We start from the raw sequence: 21,688 nt of genomic DNA, 5'->3' as shown, positions 1-21,688 counted from the left end.
GTGTAATTCTCCTTATATGAGGTCCCTAGATGAATCAAATTCATTCACGTTAATTTAAATAGTGCATATCCATGGTAATAAGTGGGCTTCCTAGGTGGCTCAGTGGTAAAAGTCCGCCTACCAATGCAGGAATCAAAAACCAGGGCTCTGTAACAACCAAGAGGGGTGGGATGGGAAGGGAGGTGGGAGGGAGGTTCTAGAGGGAGGGGACACATGTATAACTATGGCTGATTCATGTTGATGTTTGGCAGAAACCAACACAATTCTGTAAAGCAATTGTCCTTCAATGAAAAATAAATTTTTCAATGGTTAAAATAGTAAATTTTATGTTATATATTTTACCACAATTAAAAAAAAAATCCAGAATCTGTGCTTGGGGTGACATTCACTGTGAGTGGAGGGGAAAGGTCTGGCCAATCCCCTCCGCCTCCTGAGCTCCACTCCTGTTCCCCGGATGTCCCGTCCCCCTGATGGGGGACAGGCCACCTTCTGTTCACAGCCCCGTTTGTCGGCAGTCTGGAGATCAAGCACTGTCCCTCTACTGCCAGCCCTGCGTTCCGTTTCCCCTCTAGAAGCCTCTGATTCATTAAGACTATGTCTCCGGCTGTTCTCTGAAATCCCGTTGGCAGCTCTGCTGAGCACCAGGGGATGGCTGCTCTGATATTGGCCCTGGTAGCTGGGGCTGGTACAGCCACAGGCCACAGCCTCACAGCCAAGCATTCCTGGCAGCCAGGGTCTCTGGGGCTGGCTGCCCACCTGGCACTAGGGAGGCAGATGGTAGGGATGCAGACCTGGCAGGGAGCTCTCTGCAGTGCCTGCTCTGCTCAGCAAGAGGGAGATAGAGCCCCACATTTGGCTCTGTGGTCTCCGAGCACTGTGCATCAAAGTGCTTCCGGTGTGGTGTGGGGGAGGGGCATGCCAGCCCCATAAAGGCCCAGGACTCCTCCCACAGCACGGAGGGTTGAGGCTGGTGTCCAGACAGGAACTGCGTGCCACCTCCGTCGTCGAGGCTCTTGTTCTGGGTACCTATTTGCTACGTTAACAAACCACCCCAACACTCAGTGGCTTTGAATAGTCATTTTATTACACAAAGATTCTGTGAGTTCTGACCTACACAGCCTTGGCTGGAGCCGGTGTCCTCTAAGGGCTTGGCTGGCAGGGACTGAGATGGTGCATCTAGGTGGCTGCCAACTGGGAGGGCAGCTCTAGTCAATGGCCTGACGTGGCTGCTCCAGGTGGCTGCACTTCTGGGGGAAGCATCCCAAGAGGAAGTGTTCCAAGGGAGACAAAGCAGAAGTTTCCACTTCCCATCCACTTCCACGGCAGGTGCTGCACTAATGCTGAGGATTTCTGATTAAGCAGCACAGAACCACCCTGGATTCAAGGAGCTGCTGCTGCTGCTGCTAAGTCGCTTCAGTCATGTCTGATTCTGTGCGACCCCATAGATGGCAGCCCACCAGGCTCCTCTGTCCCTGGGATTCTCCAGGCAAGAATACTGGAGTGGATTGCCATTTCCTTCTCCAGTGCATGCACACATGCCAAGCCGCTTCAGTCCTGTCTGACTCTGTGTGACCCCATGGACAGCAGCCTACCAGGCTACTCCATCCACAGGATTCTCCAGGCAAGAATACTGAAGTGGGTTGCCATTTCGGATTCAAGGAGAGAGGTAACCAAAAATTGGTTTCAAAGAATTCACAGCCAACTTTAATCCACTCTAGTCCTCGATGGCCCCAGCTTCCCCCAGTCAAATGGAGTCGTGTTCTGTTTCGTAAGACTTTAACAAACCTTCAAAATGCCACAGAGAGTCTTTCTTGGGAGTAGAGAGCAGGCTGATGGTGTGGCTGAGGCCAGGAGGACAGAGCAAGCTGGAAATTCTTGCTCAGTGAGCTAGTGATTGTCTAGAAAGGAGTTATTTCTGCCAGGGAAGGAAAACCACAAATTGAAACTGACTATATACCATGTCATGAACTCTAATTTACTCTAACTCTCCAAGTAATCCTGTGAAATGGGTAAAATCCCCCACCTTTTATAGACGAGGAAAGTGAAATCTTGTTAATGATTTACCAAAGCTAGAGAGGCAGGAATGTAGACTCCGAACCCAAGGATGTCTCTCTCTGCAAAGCTTGTGCCTCTTCCTCTGCTCTATGGTCCTAAAGAAGCAAGATTATACTTTGTTTACAGTTCAGAAATCTTCAGAGCAGAAGAACAAGGATGACTCTGATATCCAAAGGGGCCCTTCGGAGCTATTTATGGTAGGGAATAGGAGGGAGCAGGGAGCTGGCTGCCTGACAAATTTCAGGAAGGAAGAATAAAGCTGACAGTGTGTCTTAGCTGGGGCAGTCCCAGCAGGAAAGAAGCTCCTAGGAGCCAGAGAGACAACCTGAAACCATGAGGAACTCTGGGTCCTACCAGACAATGAAGAAAGAAGGATATCTTACTAGGAGCCAAGAGGTAGAGAAAGGGTGATAGGAACAAATTGAGGGAAATTCTGGGTGGTAGAGATTGAACCTGGGAACAGAAGAAAAAGACTATCCATCCTATTGTTGCAGGAAGGGGGACCCCTTCCAGGGCCCGAAACTGGGCTCTTGTCTAACACTCGGAAATGAATTGTCCGAGGAGACACATGCTGACAAAGCAAGAGATTTTATTGGGAAAGGGCACCCGGGTGGAGAGCAGTAAGGTAAGGGAACCCAGGAGAACTGCTCTGCCGCGTGGCTCGCAGTCTTGGGTTTTATGGTGATGGGATTAGTTTCCGGGTGGTCTTTGGCCAATCATTCTAATTCAGAGTCTTTCCTGGTGGCGCACGCATCGCTCAGCCAAGATGGATGCTAGCAAGAGGGATTCTGGGAAGTGGACGGACAGGTAGTGCCTCCTCTCGATCTTTCCCGAACTCTTCCGATCTTTCCCGAACTCTTCCGGCTGGTGGTGGCCTATTAGTTCCGTATTCCTTATCAGGATCTCCTGCCATAAAACAACTCATGCAAATGGTTACTATGGTGCCTGGCCAGGGTGGGCGGTTTCAATCAGTGTGCTTCCCCTAACAACTCCCCCCTGAGAGACTTCATACTCAAGATGCTTCTTGGGAATTGGGGCGGAGGTCTCTTTCTTCTGTAACTTCTTCCTGCTGTGCCTGGGCGTAGGCCTGCCTAGCAGAGCAGAAGTCTCTCTATACCTGACCTAAGTTGGGGTGTTTTACATCTGAAACCAGCTTTTACTCTTGTAATAACAGCAACTTAGTTTGGAACTGTCAGCGCCTCTCAGAGGTAAAATAGACAAGGGCCAAACAGGAGACCTAACAGGATGGTCATCACTGGTCCCCAGAAACAGGAGGCACTGTTGGGATGATTGGCTGGTGGTCAAGCAACAGAGCTGTGTTCTAAGAATCTTAATGTTTAGTCTGAAGTTACCATCTTCCACCTGGGTGGGGGCTCTAGTTCTGTAGAAGAACTCAGAAGAGATTGTTATGCATTTTTTTTTTTTTTTTGAGTAGGAACCAGGACCCGTCTCAAGGCTGTACCACCATTTGATTGTTTCCCCTCTGTTTCTGTATTTTTTTTCCTTCTCTGATTGGCAATTGTTTGAATCTACCCTTTGGAACTCAGGGAAGGTCAAGGAGGCTGAATAAAGCCTATATTTTACAGTACAGCAGATCTGTACTCCAGAGTCGCCACCCCGCAGAGTCCTGTTCCGTTTTATTTAGGGAACAGGGCAACTATGACTGTGATAACTTTTTGTCAAAATGGGGCATAGGACCGCCTCAGCTTGGAGAAGAGACACTGAATTGGAAGTATTCCTGAGTTCCAAGTCTTAGATCTGAGCCTTGTATGATTAAAATCTCAGTCCCTTGGTCTGCCATTTTGTTGTAACATACCCAGTTAGTAGTAGCTGGAGAAGGGATAACTGGAGTTTTAATAGACAAAGTAAATCTCTTTCTTTTAGAAGAATAGGCCTGAAATCCAGTCTGGACCTGGCACTTCAGGGAGACTTGTAGCCAGGTGGCCAGTTGCCTAGTTTTATAAAAAGTAAGGTAGAAGTTACTAGCTTCCAGCAGACATTGTTTTGAGAATGGTGGCATCTAAGCCTGACACGACTCAGAAAACTCAAGTGTTTAGCAATACAATGTCTAATCTGAAATTACACCCATAGTAACACCTGGTTATTTCCCAGGATGTCTGAACCATAGCTGAGTACTCTATTTTGACTTTTAATTGTAAAATTTTTTAGTTAATAGCCAAAGCAGATGGCACCATTAATGATGTCAGTGTTTCTCTAGGTATGAGAAGATGCAAGAATTGGGACTCATAAAATCTCTTGAAAAGATCTAACTATCTGAAGGCCTGTTCTGCCAGTTTTTCCCAGAGCACGGAACACCTCATTCTTGATCTTCACCCTGAACTCCTTTCAGGGTTGACTGTTGAAAGTCAGCAGTTGCAGTGGCCATGATATAATCGCTGTAGATGTAGATGGCAAGTGTCAGTCTTCAGTTGGCAAAGCCCCTTTTTGCTCACAAACTTGACCACGACTTTGAGGGGGCCATTTCATGACCATTTTATCCCATGGTGCTGAGAATGTCCATTCTCAGGTTTGGCAAAGATTTTGTCGACCGGCCTCTCGATGTGCTGTTACTGGATTAGGCCATAAAACAGTATCTAAAATTCTCTGGACCATCTGTCTTACTAGCCTCTTGGTCCAGGAAAACATTCCCTCTTGTTGCTTTTTCTCATATCTAGAGTTACACTGTCATCATCATCGATTTCATAAGGAACTATATATTATTCTATCAGAGGCCTCAGTCACACATTTGGCACTGTAAGAAATAGCAATTCTGTAAAACAGGTGAAATACAAAGAACGTAGCCAGCAGTATTAGTAAAGTCACAAGTAAGACCTAAGAGCTTCTATTAGATGTAGCCCAGTATATCTCAGGTCGTCTGACTTAGTCTACTCTGTACGAATCTTTATCTTTCAGGGAAATTATACATTGGCACCACCACTTATAAGGCACATAGCCCAGTTTTCTAGTGTTACTAGACTGATTATCCTTAGTATGATTTAATTGTTTTTAACACAGAGGAGACTTTAAAACTAAATTACCATAGCCTAGTGTTATCTATATAAATCTATCTCATAATTGTGGGAGATTTCTTTTTCTTTTGTTAAAACTTTTTTTTGTTGCTCTGACTGAGCTTGAGGAATAGAAAAAGGCTCAAATTTATAGCCAGAGTCAGAGTAGGCATTATTAATTGGCCCAGTGAGGGGATCCCGTCTGGTAGTATCATAGTAACCTGAATATGACTTTAATTTTTCCAAGTAAATTTCCTCAGGGCCAACCAGTTAGAGTCTTGTAGTAGAGACATTTACCAAGGTAACCCAGAGCTACACACAGATAATTGGCCACAAACCCAACAATTGGATTGATTTTTAAAACTAGCATAGTATCAGGCCTATGATAGAAAAGCATTTGATTTATATACAAAGGTCTAAGAAGTCAAGAGAACACTATAAACGATCATACAAATCAGGTCCAGTATCTTGGACAAGCTGTCTACCTCTGATGTCGTTGTCTTCTCATCCTGGTGTACTGCAGTTTTTCTTGTTTGAGCATCATTTTAAGGTGAGATCAGGTCAGCTGTCTTCTCTATAGACCAATCCAGTGTAGGGGCCTTTGGAAGTGGGAAATAATCTTTCCCTTCAGTTTCATTGTGCTTGAGCTAGTTAAGAGTACCTGACAAAAAGTCTTTCCATCCAGGTTGGAGACAGTCTCTTAAATTATGTCTTTTTCCAGTCCTGGTTGCAGGTCATGAGGCATCTGATCTTCGTCCAAAGATAGATTACTGAGATAAGCTTCAGAAACAAACTTTTACATTAATATCACATAACAGAGTTGATCGTAAACTTTTTATTTTGCTGAAACACTTATAGGATCTCAGACTGAACTTTTAATATAAAACAGGACTGGGAAACTCACACCAAAGGCTTATCACAGATTTTGCCTAACAAATCTAGGTGAACTCTTTTCTTTTAAGGTCTCAAAAATTCCTTGAGATTTTTGTACCTGTTAGTGAGGTAACCTTTTTAGCTCATTTGATAAACTTACTGGAAACTTAAGAGTTTTAAATTTCTGGAGGAGTCAGATAGAGAGAAAATATAATTGTTCTGTTTATAACGTGTAAATTTACCAAATTATTTTTATAATTAGTTTAAGAGGAAGGTTTTTTTTTTTTTTTTTATTCCCAGAAAACACACGATTTAAACCTGTAATTTCTCAGATAGAAACCATAAAAGTTATAAACATATTCGCTGGTTCATTCAGTCCTTTGTTAACTTTTGTGAAGTCATCAGGTTTCTCATTAGAACACCAAGACATATCAAAATGTTAAAAACTCTATATAATTTCTAGGATATCTGTATTAGTAATTTTACCATACATTATAACATGAGCAGATTTATTACTCATTTGATAATCTTTTTCATGTAATTTAACCAACCAAATAAACAGTTTAATATCTCTCTTTGGGATGTTTCAGGGGCCCTCTGAAACACCCCAAAGTTAGCTAGAGGTCAAAGGAACTTCAAAAGAATTCGATTTAGGAATTTTTATCGAAAAGATCAATTAAAAGCATTTAGAACATTTGGTCAGATTTAGTCAACGTTGATGGCTGTATCATTTAGCTTGTTGATATGTCACAATGGTCGTAAATACCAAGGCTCAAGGTCTAGTGAAAGTCAGCTCCGCCATCTTGGACCTAATTGGCTCTAAGCAGTTTTCTTACAACCATGTCATTCCTGACAAAATCCACTTACCTAACTAATTGTAATCCAATTTTAGAAAATCCTGATCATGCATAACTCTTTTTAGTATTTTTTTCATACTTTTTTACTGAAATCACTCTTCCTGCTTTCCTTTAGCAACCAAGAGCTAACTTTTATATTAGCATTTTATAGATTGGTGAGCATAAATACCAGTGATAATTTCTAAAACCCTTGCTTTCTTAAAACATTTTAGGATGGCATCAAACATTATTCATTTATAGTCCCAAATCTCTTTCGTTTTTCTGTAAAAGGAAATCAGTGTTTAGTAGTAAATGTTTCAAAATCTTATTTCATTTGGAAATGACCTAATTATTTAATAGACTTTTAATACTTAGTTTAGCACAACCCTTAGAAATTCAAGTTACGCCAATTTGGGGAGACTATTGTAGACAGATATTTTTAAAGAATAATTATTCTTAATAGAGTTTATATATAAACTCATACCTCATTTACATTTTCTAGAAGTTTTTTCACTCGAGGTAATTTCTTTGTTGACAAACTTGTAATAGGTATAATATTTAACTTATATTAAACCTAGGTACAATGAAAATATTCTACTTGATGTTAATTACTCTAAGACATGTCTATATTAGATAGGTCAACAAAAAACATTAATATCAGGTATTTAGTACTGAATATTTCCCAGTTCACCTGAACCTGGAATTTATTGTTTAATTTAGAATTATTTGATTTGTAAGCGCTTACCTTTTTTTAAGCCAATTAAATAGAGCTCATTTACAAATTAACCTAAAAAATATTACCCAGAGACAAAAACATACCAAGACATATTTAGACAGACACACTGCAAGATCTAGCTTCATTTTCTAAGTTTGGTCATGAATTAGATATTACAATATAAAATTTACTAGTTTATAAAAAAAGCTGAAATAAATAACATTTTTAAAGGCTTTTTTCTTTTTTTTTTTTTTTTCTCAGTCTCAGGAGTTAGAGATGGTCTAGATAAGTGTTCCTGAGAGCCCTGGTCTCAAGGCACAGGGAAAGAAAATCAAGCTCTAACAAAATGGTGGCAGGTCTAAATGGTAGCCAAACAAAGCAAAATGGCCATCACAAATCACAACACAGAACAGAGTTAAAACACACACATATAAACCTGGCAGTCCTCATCAGACACTCTCTTAAATACAAGAATACAGTCTTTCAGAAAACCTTTTATAGAGACACAAAACTTCAGATGTCTTCAAAGATTTCAAAAGGAGGAAAGGAAGCCAGGTTGAAAGAAGGGGGAGGAGGCGGGAAAGGGGGGCAAAAGGGGTGGCCTTACAGACGTCTCCTGCCACCTGCAGACACCCAGGCGTTACGGGACTTTTCCCTGGGCTTCCAGAAAAGGGAGGACTGGAACTCGGCCCTACCAGAAACCAGACCAGAAAATTCGAGTTCTCTGCCAAGAGGAGGTGATCAGTCTCCAATCCTCAGCTCAAGCTGAGGCCCTTCGACCAGATTCCTGCGTCCAGGACCGGGGGACTAGAAAAACGGGAAGGATAGGAAGGGCTAAGGAGAGGAAAGAGAGAGGGAAGGGGAGGGAGGTCAATAAAGTCTCTTGTTCCTTTCCGGTCGGGGCACTCTGGCCAGTTGTCCGCGTCAGGAGGAGACCAGGGACAAAAGGGTCCCAGTTGCGGCCGCTGGGTCTGGTCCATTGGCAGGCAAGATGGCCCCTGAGTACCCCGAGTGGTCAGGATGTCAGTCTCAGCGAAGAAGATGTCCCTTCGTGGTCGCCATTTGTTGCAGGAAGGGGGACCCCTTCCAGGGCCCGAAACTGGGCTCTTGTCTAACACTCGGAAATGAATTGTCCGAGGAGACACATGCTGACAAAGCAAGAGATTTTATTGGGAAAGGGCACCCGGGTGGAGAGCAGTAAGGTAAGGGAACCCAGGAGAACTGCTCTGCCGCGTGGCTCGCAGTCTTGGGTTTTATGGTGATGGGATTAGTTTCCGGGTGGTCTTTGGCCAATCATTCTAATTCAGAGTCTTTCCTGGTGGCGCACGCATCGCTCAGCCAAGATGGATGCTAGCAAGAGGGATTCTGGGAAGTGGACGGACAGGTAGTGTCTCCTCTCGATCTTTCCCGAACTCTTCCGATCTTTCCCGAACTCTTCCGGCTGGTGGTGGCCTATTAGTTCCGTATTCCTTATCAGGATCTCCTGCCATAAAACAACTCATGCAAATGGTTACTATGGTGCCTGGCCAGGGTGGGCGGTTTCAATCAGTGTGCTTCCCCTAACACTATCATCTACCTGTTCCTCCTTCCATGAATTCATCCATCTATCCACTTATGAATTCATTACTGCTTTCAAATGAGTTCTATAATGTGTCTGGCCCTGTTTGGCATATATAATTAAGAAGCAGTCCCAGCCTTTGGGGAATTCAGCTTACCCTAGGGCAAGCAGACCTGTAACTAGATATGGCATTATTGTGTTGATATTGAGATGGGGTGCACAGAAGGAACAGCTATGGGGGCCAGAGGAAGGACAGAAGACTCTGAAAACCAGAGACCCAGTGTGGAAGACAGAGGAATCAGGGTATAGCTGGGCCTGATTCTGGAAAGGGTGGGCCCCAAGCCCAGGGGCTTAGCTTCTAAGTCTGAGAAGAGCAGACATGTCTGAAGTAGATGTATGTCCCCTCACAATGACAAGACTTCAACGTAAGGTCTGGGGCCTTCCAGCCCTGAACTTTCAGAAGGACGCGGCCAGGGTCCGGTAAGACCCCACTGGTAAAGGTTGGGGACAATACGCTGACCCCTGATTGACCCCCAAACTCCTGATTCTGCCTCCCGCAGGTTCGTGACTCCTAGAGTCAGTCGAAGCCGGAAGTTTCGGGCTTGGGGGGGTCGGGGCTACGGGCCCCGAGACCCATGGCGCCTAAGAAGAAGGGGCCGCGCTCCGGGCGCCAGGGGGCCGCGGCGGGAGAGGGCGCCGAGCCGCCGCTGTCGGAGCGCCGTCAGTACCTGCATCGGCAGCACAAGGGGCGCTCTGAGGAACTGCAGGCCTGCAAGCAGCGAGTGGAACAACTGACGGCTGACAACTGTTTGGTTGACAGCGAGGCGGCGCGCCTGCGCGAAGAGAACCCGTTTCCGGAGAGGTACACGAGCACGCGCGCGCAGCGCTGCGCCAACTCCGCGCATCGTCGTGAACGGGAGAGCGGCGTGGACCTGTCGCAGATCTACAGGCAGCGCGCAGAGCTGACTTCAATCTACCGCGCGCGTGAGGACGGGCTGCGCGCGCAGCTGCTGGACACGGAGGCGCGCGAGGCGCAGATGGCGCAGCAGGCGCGGAACCTGCAGCTCGGCAAGGTCAGTGCGCGCGCGCCCGCGGGCGGGCCGGGCTGGGGCCGGGCGAGGTGGGTGCGCGCCGCGGACCGGTGCTGACCCGTGCCGCACCCGCAGGAGCTGCAGCTGCAGCAGCTGGCCCGGATCCGGGCTCTGGAGCGGGATCTACTGCAAATGCGTGTGGAGGACACGCAGCTACTCCACCGCGTGAGGCCGCAGTTTTTGGAGGGCAAGGCAGCGCTGGAGCGCGAGGCGCGCCAGCGGGAGGCGGCGGGCGCGCTCTTGGCGCGCATCCAAAAGCCACATCCATCCGAGCGGACCGCGGGCCCCTGCGGCCGGAGTTGCCGCCGTCCCACCGGGCCCAGGCGCTGCGGAACCAGCCGCGCCAGCTGCCGGACCACGGCGAGCGGAGGACACGCGGGGCCTGGCGTGCGTGCACGGAGGCGCGTCCTTGGCCCGTTTGGGCCGATACGAGCGATCAGACGCGGGCTCCAAGCTCCCGCCCTTGTGGGTGTCCCACCGACCTGCCAGGGTGGGCAGCCTAAGCGTATCCGGCCCGGGGTCCGGGGTCGCGACCTTTACACCGTCCCGACCGGACTCTGAGGGTTACACTTCTAAAGTTGCTTACACGATCCCCACCCTCCCTGGGAAGCTCGTCCGCAGGTCTTATAGCCCATCACCACCGGCCCCAGTGGACAGCGACCAAGATGAAGCCGCCTCCGGGAGAGCCCGAACCTACCTCGAGGAAGGCTAGTGAGGCCAGAAGGTGGCGGGGAAAAAAGTCCACTTTCCGTGGTAAATAAAGGCGTGACTCCTTCCTCCACTCTCCACGGGCAGGCCACGCAGCCTCCGTCCTGAGCCTCATCCATAAACGACCGGAATGCCCCAGCTGCAGTGGACTGCATGTCTGCATGTCGCGCTTATGCTGATAGGAAACAAGCATATTTTCTCCTATCAGTGTTAAAACAACAAATCTACACGCAGAGCACAAAGGTGAATGGTACAATTTACTACTCTTTCAGGAACCTGCTCCACTTTGAAAATAGCAGAAGTTTTTGAGATAAGCCTTGCCTCCTTCTAAGGTGTTTACAGTAAAAACCCCTCTTTTCTCCATTAGAATAATCAGAGTCAGAAGTTACTCAATTCAGAAAAATTCTTCAGATAGATATAATATACATGCACATTCATCAGCTAATCCTGTTATGAAGACCAAGACACATTCTTTGAATACAGGTCATTTCTAGAGTACTGAACATGATTTCCTGTATAGCCTACTGAGATTTTTCAAGCTCTCTGTGGTGAAGGACGGCTGTTTCATTTTTAAATTTTCCACCCATCATGGTGGAAAGGGAAAAAATCCAGAATACTAACATGCTAGAGTTAAAAAAAAAAAAAAAGAAGAAGAAGATGAAGACGGCTAAAAAAAAGAAAAAAAAAGTTTTAAAAAGACTTACAAAATACAAATCCCAATTCTCTGCAGATTGCCAACAGTTTATGAACTAGAGTTGGTTTACAAAGCATAACATATAAAGCAGGAACTCTGGAGCCAGACTGTCAGGCTTAGCTCCAGACAAGTTAATCTCTCTCTGACTGTCTGTTTACCTCGAGAGGGGATAACAAACAGTAATACCTACTTCAATGGGTTACTGTGAGGAGTAAATGAATACGTGCTTAGCACTGAGAACAGCCCCTGACATACAAGTAGCATGTAAGGGTAAGCTGATGCTGCTGTTATTACTGTATAAACCACACCCACAAATACACGTTTTCTAAAACATCTGGCTGCCTCTTTAAAACGTAATGAGAAATGAAGACAGTGAAAACAGAATGTTTTATATGTCTAGTTTCATAACTTTGTACCCATTTTTACATCATTAGTGCCCGATGACAACCCCTCTCACAGCCCATCAGTGATCAGTCACTGTGAACGTCTGCTGTCCAGGTCACACACAGACCGTAAAGCACAGAGGTGTGTTTCCTCCTTGTCCCCCAGCGACAAACCCGTGGGACATTTTACAAAAACGGACAGCCAAACAAGAGGACTTGCCAACAAAGATAAAATTACAGTAAAGAAACAGAAGTGGTAATGTCGGAAGTCAAACTGTAATAGAACATAAGTGGGGTTATAGAAAAAAATAGCTGACTCCAAGAATGCTGACACTTGTCGCCATGAAGGAGACTAAATATGTAGTCAGAGGAACTCTGTGGAGACAAACCTATCAACGTGAGTGAGCAAAGTGGTCGTGAAGAAAAGGACAAAGATGTCCCACAGGAAGTGATGCCAGCAAAAAACAATTCTCATTGAAAGAACTCACGGGTGTGTCTTATGACACTGAGAAGGCAATGGGTGAAATGCTGGAAGCTGACCCAGACCTACAAGTGTGACAATTTGGCCAAGGCATAAAAATGATACTCCATATTGCAAGCTATACCACAAGGGGGAGGGAAGGCCTGGGATTTCACACTTTCAACTACAGCAAACATTACAGATCTAACCCATGTAAAAACACATAAACATCAAAAGGGCTGACCTACACTAACAAAAGAAAATAGCCTTTCAGAAGCAAAGAACACAACGTCCATCCACTCATGTCCCTTTCTACAGCTGGCTGTTCACTGAGTACCTCTGAAAACCACACTTCACAGTAACAGAATCAGAGACAAGTCCACCATTGGAAAATCCAAAGTCCCAAAGCTAAGTCCACTTCTTAATTTTCTCTAGCCATTTCTCCTACTGTTGGAAATATACAACATAATCAACTGTTTAGCAGCAATATTCCCAGAGTGCTAAACATTGAGATAATGCTCTACAAAAGTATGTATTTAAGTACAGCGTGTTCTCAAACTTCTGGGTCTGAACTGCAATACCACAAATTTCAAAATACAGAGTTATACTGAGTCATCTATGCAATTTTTTTAAAAAGCTTTATTCCATAGAATGAAAAAAAAAAAAAACAATCTATGCAAAATAAAACTAGGAACCACTAATAAAATCAAATGTACACAACTCACTCTTAAAATTGCTTAATCCTTACATAACATTAAAGATTAAATGAAGTAACTGACAAATTCTGGCTGTTGTAAAAGGTAATTTGTGTTGCTTACAAACAACATAAGCCAGTGTGCTATTCAGCGTGGGCTGCTGCACAGCATGCCGTGAACCAAGCCAGGACTAAAGACCTGATCATGCTGGGCCTGTGAGCTTCAGAGAGAAGGTCTGTGCCTGGGACGTCACACCGTGCTCTGCTAATTCCAGAGAGTTCTATGACCAAACCAAACATTTAATCATCTTCCCGACAAAAATAAAGATCCACACGTAAGGTAATTTGACAGAAAGAAAATCTCAGCTTTTAAACTTGAAGCAAGAATCTTAAATCTCCCAAAGTTTCAATTTCTTCATCTATAGAAAGGACTATAATATGTATTCATGAAATTGAGCGACCCAGAAATAAAGTTCGAGGGGCACTTATTCTACGGTCTGGCTCTTTTCCCCAATCTTAACCTGTCAACATTAGGCCAAGAGCACTCCCTCTGCAGAGATGTGGTCACTGCCGTTCTTGCAGTTTTCAAGGCCCAAAGATTTTAAGCAGCAACAGAGGTTAGAGAGTTTTTGTTTGTCGATTCAATCTTTATTCTGTCCCCAGCGGTGCTTGAGATATGAAGAAATAAGCCAGTCTTTATCCTGAAAGAGGCTAATGACTTCCTGTGGAAATGATACCTGCATATGTACAAACTAACAAGTCCTTAACAATTCTGCCCATACTACATCACTGTTACAGATCACAATCGCAATAGAAATTTAGAGACAATTCCACAAGAATCCTTTTTCATGGGCCCCATGACACGTCACATCACTAGTGGTAATGTCTGGCTCTTTTCCAGGACTGAACCCCTGTTCACTGTTATTGCATCTCCTGCACTAAGCACGATGCCTGGCACACTGCAGCCTCCAACGCGTAAATGCTGGCCGAGTGAGTGAATTAAGCAAACATGATACATGATTTAAGGGGACCTGAGTAAATGCGACTTATTTAGAGTTATGGCCTCATAAGATTGGCTGTTCTGCCAAAAAGATTTCTTTAGGAAAATGAGAGATAAGGAGAGGCCATTAAAAAAAAAAAAAAAAAAAGTAATGGGCTAACTAGTAACATTTAGAAAAATCTGTTATTTCCCCTATTTAAATTAATAAAAAAGATGTTAAATAGAACACTCTCAAGTGGGCACCGTGGTTTTATAGATATTGGTTCTTCCAAGCTAACAGAATAATTCAATTGCAGCAAGCAGATAGCCACTCAGAAGAGATACTGTATGCCTGACATGTAATATTACTTCACAACTGTCTAAGAAGCCATCAAACCGCAGATTTCTTCAAAATCATTAAAAAATGCCTTGTCACACAATCTTCTTTAAAAAATAATGCTAACCTGTTCAGCAATGGCAATTTGACAAAGATTAGAAAAGCCAGATTGTCACATGCAAGGCAGAGTATATACTGAGTAATATAAGACCTGTCCTCAAGAAGCTCACAGTCTGTGAAGGCAGGTAAATAAATTGCGACCATACAGTGTAATTAAGTACAATGCTACGCTACAGTTCTGTGGATAAAATACTTTAGGAAAACAGATGAAGAAGTAATTGAATTATGCCTAGAGGACAGTGTTAGAGAAAGCTAGAGAGGTGCTGACCTTTGATTTTGCCTTTTATGTTTAAAAACACTACCACCACTAACAACTTTCAAAGATATTTTTTAGATGCCCTGAGGGCCCTGTCTCATGCATCGAACCTGGACTGGCGATCTATTGCACATACGATAATATACATGTTTCAGTGCTATTCTCTCAGATCATCCCACCCTCACCTTCTCCCACAGAGTCCAAAAGACTGTTCTATACATCTGTGTCTAAAAGAAGCATTTTAAACACTATCCACCTGATTCCTAACAAGGGGCACAGAATAGATTAATGTAAAAGTCCTTAAGAAAAAGCTTTGTTAAACTGAGACTGAGGCAACATCGAGGCCCATCTATCTGTGGGAACAGAATAGGTAAGATTTTTCAGTCACACTAAATAACAAACACTACGCCAATTTTTTCAACAATTATTATCCTATTTGCTATGCATGTTTAAACTTTAATTGTCTTTTATTTCCACTTATTGCAGAGTCTAGTTAATTTCAGATATTGACTATTTAAGTCTGAACTTACAAGGGGGAAACATATCAAAAAAGGACACATACCTTTTATTGGCATTATTTCACAATATATGGAAGTCAAATCATCACGGAGTATGCTTTAAACTTATGCAGTGATGTATGACAACTATTTCTCAATAAAACTGGAATAAACAAAGAATAATGGGAAAAAATGCACTACTCTAAAAATTAGTCTTTAATGACCAAAGAGTGTGTGTGTGTGTGTGTGTCTTAAAGCTTTATGTTTAAAACACTGTCCAAACATGCTACACATCCTAAGATAAAATTGATTTTTTTTTTTCTGTATCTTCTCTTTCAAGAAAAAAAAAACAAAACCTTACATATCTTACAGTTTTTCTCTTAGGAATGAAAGTAGCCATATGATATCTAACGGATTTAACAGATACAAAACATCAATACACACAAATACAAAAGCATCACATCATACAGCTTAATTTCTCAAAACAGCTGGTACTTTCTTAATGGAATTCTGCTTTTCCTAATTTCAAGAGGCTTTGCAGAGATATACAAGTGGAAAATAATCAGTATTTCCACATTTTGGCATACATAGTATATTACCTCGTGTTGCCTATTATGCAGTAAAGAGGAACTGCCATAGCCTGAAATGAGTCTATACATCTATGAGTCAAGGCCTGAAATGAGTCTATACATCTAAACATATACACATACCATTTTGTGGTACATGCTCAGAGTGCTCACAGCACTGTATCTGAGTGTTACTCTCAAACATTAGTATAAACACAAGAAGACAAATCAATAAAATAAAACTTCTCCAACCTATGCAGAGAAAAAAACAGCTAGTACTGTGCTATCTTTATTGTCTAGACTTAAACTCCTTAAATGATTTAACAGGTTAATATCCACAAACCAAATGAATGCATCATTGCAACACAATAATTATTTGCCATAATTAGTACTTTCATATCATCAATAATTTTTATGTACGTATTTTAGACTGAAAAAACAAACAGAAAAGGCTGGTAAGCATCACTTCAAATGAGGGATCAAACTCAGTATCACCAAGAAATGTGACAATCATTGGTATGCCTTCTGATGTGACACATGGGGACATTCTCAATACTATCCTCTGTAAAATACTTGGCAAATATGCTGTACCTCAATCTATGTATAAGGAGACATAACACAGAAAAATTCAAACTACAGAACAACTTCTCAGACCACCTGCCTGGGTGGGAAGGAGCAGGTGCGTGCATGCCCAGCTGCCCAGTCGTGTCCGACTCTTTGGGACCCCACGCACTATAGCCCACCAGGCTCCTCTATCCACGGGATTTCCCAAGCAAGAATACTGGAATGGGTTGCCATTTCCACCTCCAGGGGATCTTCCCAAATCAGGGATCAAACCTGTGTCTCCTGCATTGGCAGGCGGATTCTTTACCACTGAGGTCAACAAAAAAAAGCAAGAGTTCCATTCATGTTAAATGTGCCAGGTCAAGGACCTCGGAGAGTCACAGGAGCACAAGTGTGTAGGTAGGTCATGGAAGGCCAGCCCACAAACACTGCACCTCCACCCCCATGGCTTCTGACTGATCGATCCAGAGAGGGGCACCTGAGGAATCACTGACAGCAGCAAGAGCCCAGAGCCAGCGTCCCAACCAGACGATCACCTGGGCTGGGCTGGGCTTTCCTGGGGCTCGCCCTCCTTTCACGACTGCTCAGGTTTTTTGAGGCTGCATTCCTAGTCTCTCTGCCAGTTTTGTGAGTTACTTGCCAGCCTCCCAATACGTTCCTTTTCCATCCAAATTACCCTGTCAATTTCTGCAGGCTGCAACCTAAGATGCTTGAATGAATTATAAAGAATATTCTGGACTCAAATACAATGCTAACTATAACTTCCTTCCTAATTTAAAGCCATTCCTATAAATAAACACATCTTAACTATGTTACAAATGTAACTCTGAGATGCAGACTGTAAAGATCTTATGAAATTAAAAGTGACATAAATCAGCTTTTTGAGACATTTAAGAGGTGCCTGTATTCCTAAAAATAACTAAAAAAACTTTAAGTTTCAAAGTACAAAATTTGAATGCTAGAGTATAAGAACATCCAGAAAGAAGAAATGACAAAACACCAAGAACATTTTAAACAGTATCAATCAAATAAAAAACTAAACTAGCTTTCCAGAAAAAGAAAACACTGATGCATGTTTTGAGAAAATAGGAACACTAGAATGGTACTGGTTTTTACAAAGTGTTTTCCCTGGGATAAGAAGGCTTCTTTCTCCTTTATGAAAACCAAACCATGGGCTTCCCTGGTGGTTCAGTGGTAAAGAATCCGCCTGCCAATACAGGAGACATGGGTTCAACACCTGACCTGGGAAGATCCCACATGCCAAGGAGCAACTAAGTCAGTGCACTGCCTGCCCGCCGCCCCCCCCCCCCCCCCCGAAAGAAAGCTCCAAGAACAGTAATGAAAACAACTCTCCACCTGCGTCTACCTTTTCTCTAGATCCCTACTTCATGCTTCCTCACTAAAAATTAACACGTAAGTAAAACTACATTTCACTGTTTCTGAAAAGTTTTCACAATTCAATTCAAAACTGAATTTTTAGCTATATTAAAAGCTCACACTTCTTACATTCTTGATAGTAGTATCCAGTTGTCATTTAAATCCTCTAATCTATTTGGTATGCTAAAGAAGTACATTTAGAGGAAGTAAAACATATGTGAAGGGGAGTAAGAACATTTAAAGTTATAGGAAACATCTGCTTCAGAGAGGAAAGAGCACTAGTAATATTTGTGAGCACCTATGTGTACCATGAATTTTGCTATAGACCAAAATCTCTTTGGAAAACACTAGAAAGCAGATGATGCTACCCCTTTTATGAGAAGTAAATGACAGAAATTAACCTAAAAAACTGGTTTACTCACCTCATGTCAGTGCTAACAAGGTTTTGGTTTGACTCAAGCACAGATCTGCCTGGCCCTAAAGGCAGTGTTTTACCCCCAACAAATGTCTCAATGGGCACATTCTTCTTATAAAAATTTGTTTTCACTGATATTTTTCTTATTAGAAAAACAACAGTAACCATTACCCCGGACAAGCAGAACCTGTGGGATGTAACCATAAAGCAAATTTCTGTTCACTGCTGCTCTTTAAAGTTATTCTTTGGTGATAGTGCCCCAAACCTTTATTATGATTTTAGTCATTTTTTCAAGTTATAAAAACTGAGCTTAGAAACTGATAGACCCTGTTTAGTACCATATAATCGTCAAAATTGTCATTCAAGGTTACAGCTTCTCCCCTATGCCCGGCTCTGCCTAAGGCAGGCTGCTGTTTAGTCGCTAAGTCGTGTCTTACTCTCTGAGACCCAATGGATTATATACCCTGCCAGGCTCCTCTGTCCAAGGATTTCCCAGGCAAGAATACTGCAGTGGGCTGCCATTTCCTTCTCCAAAAGCAGGCTAGCAGGCATTATTAAGAGGACTGCACTTTACCCCTCTTCCTTCCACCTTAGTAACCCTGGGTGAGGCAATTAAGGGTCCCTGTAGGACATGGGCACTCTCTTAGCTCACAAGGGCATAAAGCCAACCTGTGAGGAACTGCTTCCAGGATCCTGGGACGCTCTCAGCCACTCCAGCCCTTTGAGATCTCTCACTGCATTTCCTTGATGGAGAACATGCAGGTGCTCTGGGCATCCAGTCGTCTAGTCCCTGCTCCACTCCACACCACTTTGTTCCAGCAGGCTTTCTCTCACTGGTGGCCCTCACAGGATCCGCAGGAACCACGCAACCCTCGCCCCAGAGAACAAGGACCCACACAGGTCCTTTTCGTGTGCTGCCAGAGCAAACAGCCTCTCCTTCACCCAGGCATGAGAGACATTCATCAACCCGCTGTGTCCACGAACCGAATCAATCGCTGAGTAAGCTCTCCAAGTCACCCCATACTTGGGGTGGGGGGAACGCTGAGATGGGAGCGGGAGTCAGAAGAAACTCACATCAACCACTTGGTTCAAAAACGCTTCCAATTTCCAACTTCCTGAATCTTTATATACCGACAGATGGGATAGGTGTTAGAAGTCACAAGATCCGTTTTCTGGCTCTTTCTCTTGCAGGACCTGCATTGTGTTGTTCTTACAACGCATTTCAGAAATGTGCATCTACTGACTTAGAGCTCAACTCAGAACAAAAGAGCTTCATTGTAACATCTTATTACATAATATAGTTAATATTTTTTTCTAAAATTTCCACCAAAAGCAGGAGGAAAAATCTGTAAGCCCACCAGTTAGTCACTGCTAACTGGTTTTCATTCTGTAGAGTCTAGTTGTCATCTGAAAGTTTCTTATTTCAAGTTTTAACTTTTAAAAACCATGGAAAAAGCACTCATTTATATAATTTCATTGAGCGATCCAGTTTCCCACATAACCTAAGCATGACATTCTCAGACGAGATTGGGCACATTCAGGGTGATATGGCCATGGACTAAGCATGACATTTTCAAACACCAAATTTACACTGAACCAACCAATGTGCGCGGTGGCTTCTTGAAACTTGTCTGTCTATGTCACTCTCCAAAGTCAAAACCTCTTTAATGGCTCCCTATTTCCAAAATTAAACTTCAATCTTTTTAAATGAAGCATAATCTGTATGGTTTAAAACATGTATTCATCATAGAAAAATCATACTGCAAGAAAAATGTGAATGTCAGAGGAGTTTCTGATCATGGAAGTGGACCTACACTCAGACGAATTTGGTCAGCTCAAATTTGGCTACTCAAAGTAGCGAAGGACCCAGCTTCATCAAGTCTACGAGGCTGAAATCACCAAGGACAAAAGCGCAAATATGCTACTCCTCTATAACTCAGTAAAAACCAAGCTTGCAACAGGGATCAGCCCCCACATGACTGTAAATACAACTATCACTGCACAGACACATATAATTTATTGGTTCCACACTCACTGTCACAACTGCCAAAAAGTTTACCTAATACTTAACAGGAGATTTCTGCAAACTAAATTTATTTAAAGCTGGATCTGGGGATTAATTTCTGAAAGTTTCACACATAATTTGCCATCCATTCACAGAGCACACATTTAAAATTTTGTTTGAAGGCCATCTTTAGGCAGATGAGTGAGAAATACATTCCATTTAACATGAGACCAAGAAAACAACACTCATAGTTCTCAGCCCAAAGCATCTTCACTCTTCTCAGAAGTTTATGTCAGTAAAAACTCACAGAATTTAAAAAGTGCCTGAAGGAAGAAAAATAATCATTTCTCTCCTGAAGTTGACGATAGAGGTATTCACTCAAGAAGTACACAAGAACAAGGAGTGTGGGCAAATACTGACACGTCTCTATGTATAATTGCAGAGGGTGTGTGTGCACTCATACAACATGCATGTACATGCAGAGGTGTCTGGAGACACGTTCACCAAAACAGTGACCACTCAGATGATGATTTCTACATTCTTCTTTTACTTTTCTATATAGTTTCAATATTTAACAGTGTTTATTTTTTTACAAGAAGAATGCTATATTATTATGGCATGAAAAGCTACAGTAATCAAAATATGTGGTACTGGCAGAAGGAGAGACATGCAGACCAATGAAACAGAAATGAGAGTCCAGAAATAAAGCCATATATCTATGGCCAACTAATTACCAACAGAAACGCCAAGGCAATTCAACAGGGGGAAAGGATAGTCTCATCAACAAATAGTGCTGAGACAACTGGATAGTGATATACAAAAAGATGAATTCAGACATCTTCCTCACACTATACACAAAAGTTAATTTAAAATGGATCAAAGACCTAAATCTAAGAGCTAAAACTATAAAAAAAAAAAAAAAAAACTTTTAGAAGAAAACAGAGGAGTAAATCTCTACATCCATCCTACAGTACAGATGAACTTCCCCATCCTGTTAAGTCCCAGAGAGGACTCTCCCAATCAGGAAGGGTTGCATGCAGGAAAGTGCTAGCACCTTTGGGGCTCCACAGCCCTAAGAACCATTTCTGGTGACAAGTCTCTGTGACTCATGATTTTACTGACTGGAGCCTCTGATAAAGGTGCCACCTGGAGTGCCCCTGGGCGGAAGGACTCTTCTGCCTCCCTGAACAGCTATCAGGCCCACTGCTTTTGTTGAGCAGCTGGCTACTCGGCTCTGGTGGAAACTGAGAGCCTGACTCAGGGAGGCCTCGTAAGTCCCAGTCTGATGCTTCTACTCTGGGGTGGGTCAGCTCGTAGACTAAGAATATGCAGAGTCAACTGAAAATGTGTATTTGAGAATGTATCTGGATTGCCTTAGCTTCACAACATCTCAACTTTACCTGAAAAAGAGGTGGACAGCCCTCTGGGGAAACTCATCCTCTACTTTACCACTGGACACAAAGTTATGGGCCCAAGGGAGCCCACATCCATAAACCC

General features: G+C 43.3%; 1 protein-coding gene across 1 annotated transcript; it reads left to right on the top strand.

The window, feature by feature from the left end:
* The first annotated feature begins 9,680 nt into the window (after positions 1-9,680).
* On the top strand, positions 9,681-10,917 carry LOC122708578 (coiled-coil domain-containing protein 166-like). The gene is made up of 3 exons (XM_043924787.1): positions 9,681-10,118; positions 10,212-10,626; positions 10,747-10,917. Exons 1-3 carry the CDS (start codon positions 9,681-9,683, stop codon positions 10,764-10,766), a joined length of 873 nt encoding a protein of 290 aa, XP_043780722.1. The 3' UTR covers positions 10,767-10,917.
* Positions 10,918-21,688: the final 10,771 nt, after the last annotated feature.

This window comes from Cervus elaphus, chromosome 15 (genome assembly GCF_910594005.1).
Source record: "Cervus elaphus chromosome 15, mCerEla1.1, whole genome shotgun sequence".
Lineage (NCBI taxonomy): Eukaryota > Metazoa > Chordata > Mammalia > Artiodactyla > Cervidae > Cervus > Cervus elaphus.
Note: the sequence above shows the minus strand (reverse complement) of the source record. Positions and strands in the feature narration are given on the sequence as shown.

Bases quoted from the DNA above. Each gene is read 5' to 3' on its own strand.
- LOC122708578 (XM_043924787.1), top strand. From the start codon at position 9,681: ATGGCGCCTAAGAAGAAGGGGCCGCGCTCCGGGCGCCAGGGGGCCGCG. The intron at 10,119-10,211 runs GTCAGTGCGCGC...CCGCACCCGCAG, and splicing joins GGAACCTGCAGCTCGGCAAG to GAGCTGCAGCTGCAGCAGCT. The intron at 10,627-10,746 runs GTGGGCAGCCTA...CTCCCTGGGAAG, and splicing joins TGTCCCACCGACCTGCCAGG to CTCGTCCGCAGGTCTTATAG.